This window comes from Culex pipiens, chromosome 2, assembly GCF_016801865.2.
Source record: "Culex pipiens pallens isolate TS chromosome 2, TS_CPP_V2, whole genome shotgun sequence".
Lineage (NCBI taxonomy): Eukaryota > Metazoa > Arthropoda > Insecta > Diptera > Culicidae > Culex > Culex pipiens.
The window spans coordinates 24,448,670-24,458,516 of NC_068938.1; the positions used below are offsets into that span (position 1 = coordinate 24,448,670).

General features: G+C 38.3%; 1 protein-coding gene across 1 annotated transcript in view; it reads right to left on the minus strand.

Annotated features, from left to right (window-relative positions):
- Positions 1 to 395: 395 nt before the first annotated feature.
- The window catches only part of LOC120419023 (sodium- and chloride-dependent GABA transporter 1), a 19,012-nt gene continuing 9,560 nt past the window's right edge, over positions 396 to 9,847 (minus strand). Inside the window, exons 2-8 of the mRNA XM_052708039.1 lie at positions 2,153 to 2,420; positions 1,981 to 2,082; positions 1,737 to 1,920; positions 1,397 to 1,664; positions 1,232 to 1,335; positions 799 to 1,168; positions 396 to 733 (exon numbers count right to left, since the gene is read on the minus strand). Of these exons, the coding sequence (XP_052563999.1) occupies positions 503 to 733; positions 799 to 1,168; positions 1,232 to 1,335; positions 1,397 to 1,664; positions 1,737 to 1,920; positions 1,981 to 2,082; positions 2,153 to 2,420 (1,527 nt within the window). The 3' untranslated portion in view covers positions 396 to 502. The remainder of the gene's footprint in view (positions 734 to 798; positions 1,169 to 1,231; positions 1,336 to 1,396; positions 1,665 to 1,736; positions 1,921 to 1,980; positions 2,083 to 2,152; positions 2,421 to 9,847) is intronic.

Here is a 9,847-nt window from a genome sequence, read left to right on the forward strand (position 1 = left end):
TTTTTGTTCTATTTTAAGAATAAATTTAATCGTATTTTTCATCATCGGTTTATTTTTTCTGTTTTTTACATGATCATTAAAAGACAACTTTATGTACTTTGACAGTTTTAAATTCACTTTATTTAGTGTGAAATTGAAGAACAATATTATATTTCAGTTATAATTAATTCAAACCAATTTTTATATCCTCTTTTTGTAAGGAAATCGTATGTAAAATAATAATCTCTCAATTAAATTGCGTACAAAGTATTCCAGCGTGACTGCTCGAGGGTTCAAGCAGGTTTCCTTCCCCAGTTGTCCATTTCCGCTCAGCTTCACTGTAACGAGATATTCAAAACAAAACGCAAATTTACCTTTTTCTAGTGTCATCTGCTGCAATATCCAGTAGCCAGTCCTCGTCCTCCGCATCCGCCGCAATCCCCTGCCGCCTTCAACCTAACCCAACCTCAGCTCATGTTTGAAAGCAAATTACCTGTTCCACCCTTACCGTCAATCTCCTCCTTCAGGTCCCCGCCGCCGCCCTACTTACCACACAGATCGCCGGCGTGGTCACGCACCAGCAGAACTTCCACCAGCCGAGCGGGTAGTAGCCGATCATGTCCTTGATGCCGTCGTAGAAGCGGTCCACACCGAACGCCCACGAGATCGACACACACTCGAAGAACATCAGGAACAGCAGACAGAAGCCGGACACGGCGTACGAGTCGAGGATCTGGAACACGTACATTCCGCCCTAGGTTGAATAGAAATGTGGGGGTTAGTTTTGAGGTTATGTCAGCATTGAGCTTTGGAACGAACCTCCGTAATACAGGTCAGCCCAACGAGGTAACTAATGGCGCAAACCACGGCGATGAACACTTCCTTGCGCTTGCGCAGCAGATGTGGCCACTCGTCGATGACGGCCGTGATGAAGCCTTCCATGGTACAGAACTGCGAGTCGAGACCGATCAGGAGTAACATGAAGAAGAACAGGCAGGACCAGAGAGGAGCTCCCGGAAGCTGGAGAACGGCTGAGGGGTAGGCAAGGAAGGCCAATCCGGGTCCGGAAGCTGCGACCTCCGCCACCGGGCGTTGCTGCTCGTGGGCCATGAAGCCGACCACGGAGAAGATGACAAAGCCGGCGAACATACTGGTGCTCGAGTTGACCGTACACACGATCAGGGCGTCCCTGGGTTGGGGAGAAGTGGATTGTTTAGAATACTTCAAGTATGAAGATCTTGAGGGATCTTACTTGTACACGTTGTTGTTGAACTTGTTGTAGCTTCCCAGAGCGACCAGTGTTCCCAGACCAAGACCATACGAGAAGAAGATTTGCGTTACGGCGTCGATCCACACCTGAAAACGATCAAACTCTCTTGAATCTACCCCAGATCATCAAGCTCCCAGTTGTCCCTACCTCCGATTCCGACAGCTTCGACAAGTTCGGACTAACGTAGAACTTGATACCCTCAAAAGCACCGGGCAGCGTGATACCACGGATCAGCAGAATCGTCAGCAGGAAGTACGGGAACAGCGCGGTGAAGTACACGACCTTTCCAGTCCATTTCACTCCCTTCCAGATGCAGAAGTAGCACAGAATCCACACCAGCAGCAGCGTTCCAGCCAACTCCCAACGGATCGTTCCGACCTGATCGATTCCACTGGAGATCATCAACGCGCGACGTCTAATTGGACAAAGCAAAACCCCCAAACCCAGTCAGACAACTCATCAACCAAATAAACGATTCGAAACTTACTCCCAGAACTCCTTAACGGGGTCGGACAGATCACTCATGGTTACGTTCAACGAGTTGAGCGAGCAGATCTTGGTGAGCGTGTTGTTCGCCCCGAGCGACTCCCAGCACAGCAGATCCTTACGGTCGTAGGGGTTCACGCAGTTGACCGAGTTCCACGGGTTGTCGCAGGTACGCCACGGAACGTCTGCGTTTCAAATAAATGTGTATTGACAGAGAGTAGACGCTACAGAAGAAATCAACTTACCAGCTCTGAGTGACATAAAGAAGTAGAAGATGGCCCACGCCAGGATGACGATGTAGTACACATTCATCCAGCAGGACATGACGGCTGCCGCGTAACCAATACCTAACAAATCAAACAAATCAACATGAAATCTTAACCTTAAATGAATCCTAAGGAAATCCACGCCACAAACCTTTGAAAATCGGCGCAATCTTGAACACGCCCAGCCCACCGATCGTCAACATCTGCCCCAGTGCCAGCTCCATGAAGAACATAGGGATGCCGGCCAGGAACAGTGTCACAAAGTAAGGGATCAAAAACGCACCGCCACCGTTCTTGTAGCAGAGGTACGGGAAGCGCCACACATTTCCCAGGCCGATGGCCAGCCCCACCACCGACAGGATAAAGTCCAGCTTGGAGCCCCACGAGCCGCGCTCCGGCAGTTGCTCCTTTTTCGCCACCTGAGTTGGAGAGAATAGTGATTTTTTGTCAATTAGGGGTTTGCTTGAATCTTATCAGGTTTTTTTTACTTTTTTAAATAATTTTGTTTGTCCGTGTGTTATTCATTTTAGTTCAACACAACTTAGCTCAATTATTTTTTTTATTTTTTTCTAGACTGAAAAAGTGGCATTACACCTGAAAAGTTACAAAAATTAAAAAAAATTCTGACATAAAAGATGTGCCTCTTTCCAGATATAATCGTGATTTTTTTATCTGTGTATGTTTCTATAAAAAAAAAAAACAATATGGGGTAAATCTCCGCAAACTCACACGAAAACGGAAAAAGTTGCCACGACCCCTCTTCAATTTGCGTGAAAATTTGGGGTAATTTTTGTCCCTGATCACGAATTCAAGTTCCATTTTTCGATATCTCGCGACGGAGAGGTGAAAATTGTCAAAAGGACTTTAATGTAAAGTTTTCCATGACGTTCTGCGTATTTTGCCGATCTGTAGTCGGGTATAAACAATTAAATGCTTAAAAGTTTCCCAATTGAAAATGCAAAATAAAGGTTAAACCGCTTATTTTGAACAATTAACAAACCAAATTACTGATTTTTCAGTAATGAAAACTTGCTGGAATTTGAGCAATTTGTAATGTCAGATTATAAGTTTGATTGAAAGAATTTTTTTATTGTTATTTTTTTCTTTTTTCATGTATCATTTACCGTAATCTGGGGTGAATCGGGACTACAGTCTGAATAGGGACAGCAGTTTTTGGAGCACTTAAAGCTTTTAAATTTGGAAATGGATGTACACATTTTGTTGGCCTGAGTCTGTTCTAACCGAAACCAACCAGAAAAATCAAAATATTGTGCTCCAACATGGTTAAAACTGCTGTCCCAATTCGCCCCATGTGTCCTGATTGACCCCAGTTTACGGTACCAATTTTACTGTTGTAAAATTCAAATTAATTTAATTGTTTCACCGCAAATATTTAATATTCATTTTAAAAAAAATGTGGCCGTGCAGGTGGTCAAATGAAATTGTCATATGCATGATATAAAATCAAATTTGTAAACTTGATTTTTCCACCACAAATTTGCCAAAAGATCGAATGGACAAAGGGTCGAAAGAAGACAAAAGGTCGAATGTGAAATAAGTGAAATAAAATTCTGTGATATTTTTGTAAATTTTCTAAACACATAAATTCAAACATGTCCAGAAAAAGTCACACTTATTAAATGTTTGTGGAACTAATTATCTTACTTACAAATTTGTATTTTTCTGTGAGCTTTTTTTTTCATTTTAACCATTCTTTTAAATTTATAGCATAACTTAAATTTTTTTTAAGAGTATTTCCATTCCTATTTTGTAATAATATTGTTAGTTATGAATGATATCAAACATGAGCAGTTCCTTTAAAAAGAAAAAGGATTAGGGGAAAGTGGGGCAAGTGTAACAAGCTAAGGAAATGCTCGTTATAACCCATTAAAAAAGTTAAAAAATCTGTCGGATTTTTAAGAATCATCTTATTCCAGGTCTTGATTGAGACTTTGATAGAAAAAGTTTAAAAAAAAAATAGTTTTTTATTGTAAAAAATTGATTTTAAAATTTTTGATTTTTCGTACGTTCTGCTCAACTAGTGGGGCAAGACGAACAACCTGTTGGGGCAAGAGGAACAATGCATGAAACAACATGCTAATTTACTAACAATTGAACTGTTATCACTAAGATACATCAGATTAGGATGTATTTGAAACGTTTATTTCATTTTTAGATTAAAAAATAATATTTTGCTAAAAATTTGACCGTTTTTACGAAAAAAAATATTACTTAGATGATAAATAGTAAATGTTCATTATATTATTATATCGTGTATGGACAATTTTTTTTAACAATTGTTTATCAGTTTTTAAGAACTTTTATGTATTTTTTCACAATAAAATATGTTGCTGCAGCAATTCGTATTTTTTCCATACACAAAATCCATATGGTACACTTGCCCCACCTGAACAAGATTTTTTAAAACCTCTTTACAAAAATAACCAAAAGATAAATCATACTTTATAATAGGTGCAAGTCATTGGTAGGGACACTACTGATCTAGGAAAATAGCATTTTGATAAAATGAGCCTTAAAACGAACCCTACACACCAAAAAATTATGAATTTTACATCAAACGTAATCATGAATTTAACGCAAATTGAAGTCATGTAATGAGAAAAGAGATGTAAAATTATAATTGTTTCGACGTAGCTTACCAAAATTATCGTGTATATGTTGAAACGTAGCTTCACATTAATGACTACGTAAAATTCAATTATTTGTAACTCAATTTTCGGTCATTTATAATGCACATAGCTGGAGCGTGTTATTTGATGTAATTTTGTGTTACATTTAACCGAACTTCGCGTGGATTCGTTTGACAGTGTAGAAGCAAATCAGAAACGTCAGCCATGTTTAGCTGTGCAAAATTGGTGCCGTGGCAGTTTTTCTTAACTTTTAATCGTTTAGCAGCAGGTCTCAAATCAACTAAAATGTAAGGAAAATACGACAAAAACTTCTGTAAACGTAAGTTTCATCTGTTTGCCAATGAATCTATAGTAAAATCAACACAGTTTATGTTGTTTCTTTTCATTTTAGTATGGTGAAAAAATCTTGGTGGATTCCGGCATGGTACATGTTCCGAATAAAGCTGTGTTGGCTTAGGAACGGTTACCAGCACTGCAACCACTTTCGGTCCAAGCTTCAGCGGTCAAAATGTATCTAGATTCCGGAAAAGGTTTCCCGGCAAGTCTACGTGCCATTCGTAGTTGGCAAAATCCCGCTGGAAGTGACTCGGATTAGGAGCGGAGTTTGATTGACAAATACGGAGCGAACTGGACCAGATTCCTCAGTACGGAACCATTTAAAGGTCAAGGCCCAGAACCTCCAGTGCGGCGGCCCAAATTGCGTTGATGGCCTGGCGGAAGATGGTCAGTTCATCCGACGTTGAAGGAAGTCGAATGAAATCCGTAGTTTTTGGGAGCAGAAAAAGAAAACACGTGAAAACACGAGTGAAAAATTAATAAAATAAACCGTTGTGATAAGTGATAATGTGTAAGATATTTGATGTGCAATTAAAAATGTTTCAATTGTTCTAGAATGCGTCGTTTTTTATTCCAACAAGAACCATTCCCAAAATCCAATAAGAAATACAGCCAACAAAATTGCGTCTGCTGTAATTTTACATCTAACAAATCCTGACGGTCGGATCGTGTAATTTTAAAATTTGATGTAATTTTCTGTCTTATTTGACGCTCCAGTTATGTGCATCAAATAAGACAGAATTTTACACGATTTTTTCGTGGTGTGTAAGCCTTATTTTGTACTTTCCATATATTTGAGGAAACAAAGGTTTTGAAAAAAAACTTCATTCAATCTTATGCCCCGTAGCGTTTACGTCGTTTTGGCGGTTATGCGGTAGTAGAATCAGCTTATTGCATTGCTAGCAACAATTCCTCAAGCTGGAAATAAACAAAATCGTAAAAATTACGGCCTTACGAGCGATTGTTCCTCTTGCCCCATATGGTCGTCTTGCCCCACCTTCCCCTATAGGTAAAAAAGATGCACGAGACCAAGTTGTATTTCTACTTATCAAAAACTTATAAAAATTAATTTTAAAATTCTACCTTTAATAAATGGATGAAAAAATAAAATTAAAAGTAGCTTTCACAGTATTAAAAAATTAAACAAAATTAACTACACACAAAGTGTGCAAATATACAAGTTTTTTTGTGTTATTTAACATATTCCACTTAAATTTAGGAAAAATATCATCAAATTCTTCAATTAAAAAAAACCTTTAATTTTTTTTGAAAAAAAAATATTAGCAGATTTCAAGAAAAGAAGCAGATTTGAAGTTATTTTTCTAAAGAGGGGTTAACTTTGATGTTTTGATAGAGCTTAAAAAAAAATTTCTCTTTGAATTAACAGAAAAACGTGCAATCTTGATATCAGAGATGGAAACTAGGAAAATCGAGAGAGCTTTTCAAAAATCTTACTCTTGAAAGGATTGAATGGAACCGAATTTTAAATTTATCACATAAAAACATTTTATCAAACTTTTTGTTCTTTCTGAAAGCATTTTAAAACAAAAGAACGCATACAAGTCACCATACACTTTAGACAACCGTCTGTATGAAAAGACAATTGAAATATTCAAAAATCTGTATATTCAGAATGTATTTTCTGATCCATTAAAGTTGTAGGTATTGCTTAGATTTTTTCAGAAAAAAAATAGTTGAGCTTGAAAAACTACCCATTTTGTTAATGAACTTTCCACACACAAAAATTAATTGCGGCAACGTTTAAAAAAAACTGATTTTTTTTTTATTTGGCAAAGCTGCCAAGAGAGAGAGAGAGAGAGAGAGAGAGAGAGAGAGAGAGAGAGAGAGAGAGAAATCATTCGAAAATCACTTAACGCACCCTTAACCCTAATATAAAATAAATTAATAATTTTAAAAGGATACAAAATATCGAAAATGTCCCAAAACTTCAAAATTTGTTCATGATTAATCTTGAATATATAGAATCTTTACGAGTTTTTTATTCATTTAAACAATGTTTTAAAGAAAAAAACTCGATACTGAAAAAAAATTAATTCCAGATTTATTAAATACAAATTATTCTCATGCTAATTCTTTATTATAGATTTTGTTTCATATTGAAATTGTTGAGGTTGAGATTGTAAAAAAAAGGTTTTTTTCAATCTAACATGTCAAAACAATACTTAAGCTTATAGAAACATTTTCAATTTTAAATGTTCATTAACATTTTTTTGTGTAATTTTATGTTAAACGATATCATTTTTGTTGCACATTAAAACCCCAAATTTTAGTAAAACGTTTATTATCACTGGAACGCCCAACGCATGTCCAACTTACACGGACGCCCAAGCCTCCCAAAAAAGTTGGAACGGTAACTTCAATTCGCTGGTTCTCGGGCATAACTCACCCAATCAAGACGATTCTTTTTTCCAGTGATTTGTTAGGATGTCTAGATGATCCTAGAACTTTGCAGAACTCAATTTGATCAAATCTGTAATTTTTGCGATCAAAAACATCGTTCCAACTTTTTCAAAAAGACTGCCTCCGCGGAATTTTTGGCGAATTTTTTTTTACACGCGAAAAAAAAAGTTGGAACGATGTTTTTGATCGCAAAAATTACAGATTCGATCAAATTGAGTTCTGCAAAGTTCTAGGATCATCTAGACATCCTAACAAATCACTGGAAAAAAGAATCGTCTTGATTGGGTGAGTTATGCCCGAGAACCAGCGAGTTGAAGTTACCGTTCCAACTTTTTTGGAGCCTTGGGCGTTGGAATGTTATTCTATCTGTTGAGAGAGACCTTTGTCATAAGAGCCATAAGTATCTACATAACCTGTCGATTTTTTTTGAGTAACGGATTGATATTTTATCGGAAAAAATACTGCAATTAATGTTCAAGCAATGTATAAGACATCGGACCAGAACGTTTACTCATGTACTTGAGTTCAATAATATAAAAATAATTCTTACATACATCAAAATGATACATTCCCCTAATTTAAACACTTTGTTTGGAGTTGGTTATTGGAGTTGGAGTCGGTGACTCTGGTCTTTTTGAAGATTTTGAGTCAAAGCAGTACGTGTCTATTGGAAAACACAGAAGTGGGTGGTGTCCCATAACTGTTGGAGTGCCCCAAGGGAGTAACTTGGGTCCGTTACTGTTCTCTTTATCAATGACATCGGCAAACTGCAGCTCAACGGGAAAACTCGACTGTTTGCGGATGACACGTCAGTGTCATACAGAGGAGGAACCTGCGAAGAATTACAACGACAAATGGCAGCAGACATCGTCCTCCTGAACGACTTCTTCAGAACGAACGTGCTATCCCTTAACCTTGCGAAAACCAAATACATGATCATCCACTCGTCAAGGAGGAGAGTTCCAGATCACCCTCAACTTATTGTAAACGGACAGACTGTTGAAGAAGTTTCCAGTTATCCCTTTCTTGGCCTTGTTCTTGATAGTACCAAGTCCTGGACTGCTCATATAAGGGCCCTCAAAAGCAAACTCAGCTCTCTGTGTGGAATATTTTGGAGAATCTCGTCTTTCATTCCTTACCCACAAATGAAAATGCTGTACTTTGCTTTGGTACACTCCAGAATCCAGTACCTAGTTGCAAACTGGGGAGCAGCCTGTAAAACGGATCTACACGACTTACAAGTTCTTCAAAATCGCTGCCTGAAAATTATTTCACGCAAGCCATTGCTGTTTCCTACAACCCAACTTTACTCGGATTGTACTGATTCGATCCTTCCGGTGAAAGCATTGTATGAACTACAAACCATGATGCTGCACCGCAAGATCTCAACGGACGCCAAGCAACATCACAACTTTGCACTGAGGAGAAGGGAGTCATCTCGCGCATCCCGACAACTAGGAGATTTCATCTTACCACGGCCGTACACGGAGTTTGGAAGGAAAAAAATCTCCTACCTCGGGGGGAAGTTGTACAATGCACTGACAACCGACTGCAAAAAAAACGACAACCATCGCCGCCTTCAAACGTTTACTCACCATCAACATGAAGCAGAGAATCCACCTTTTTGTGTACACAGAAAAAAAAATCATGGTAATATTACATCTGGGAAGTGGTACATCTTTTATGTCAGAAAAAAGGTGTAATTTTACCTATGGAAATGTGTAATTTTACCACTTTTCTGGTGTAATGTCACTTTTTCAGTCTAAATTGAGGTAATATTACATCATAAAAGAGGTAATATTCAACCTTCCAAAATTACAGCTTCCAAATTTACATTATTTTTTTCTGTGTAGAAGTCAAAACTAATTTTCTGTTACATCTCGTTTCATGCCACCACCGCCCGCCGCCCACCGCCCACTGCCCGCCGCCCACCGGCCGCCGCCCACCGTCCACCGCCCACCACCCACCAGCAACCGCCCATCGCCAAACGCCGCTCATCTCAGTCAACAACTGCCACCACCGCTCGCCATCAATACCAAATCATAGAATGTAGTTAGAATATAAGAAATGCACTGCCTTAAAAGAGCTAAGGCTCACTGGCTAGTGCAACAGATTATTGTGGAAGGTTAAAGATCAATTGAAAAGAAGGGAGCCCATCCCCAAACTTAAAAAGACAACCGAGCCTAACCCCAGGTCAATCTTGGAGTAGGTGAATATTCCAGCAAAATTCTGAGAAGTGTGCAATTCGGTCTTTAATAAAAAAAAAAAAAAAAAAAAAAAAGTCGCTAAATCTTCAGAAGCCGTCGTCTATGTCGTCAAAACACAACCCGGCTTCGTCGCCTTGTTTAGAAAGGGGTTAATTTTACATTGGACTTTCTCAATATTGGCAAAAAATACATTAAAACATTCAACAACGTTAAACGATTCCAAAAAAAGCA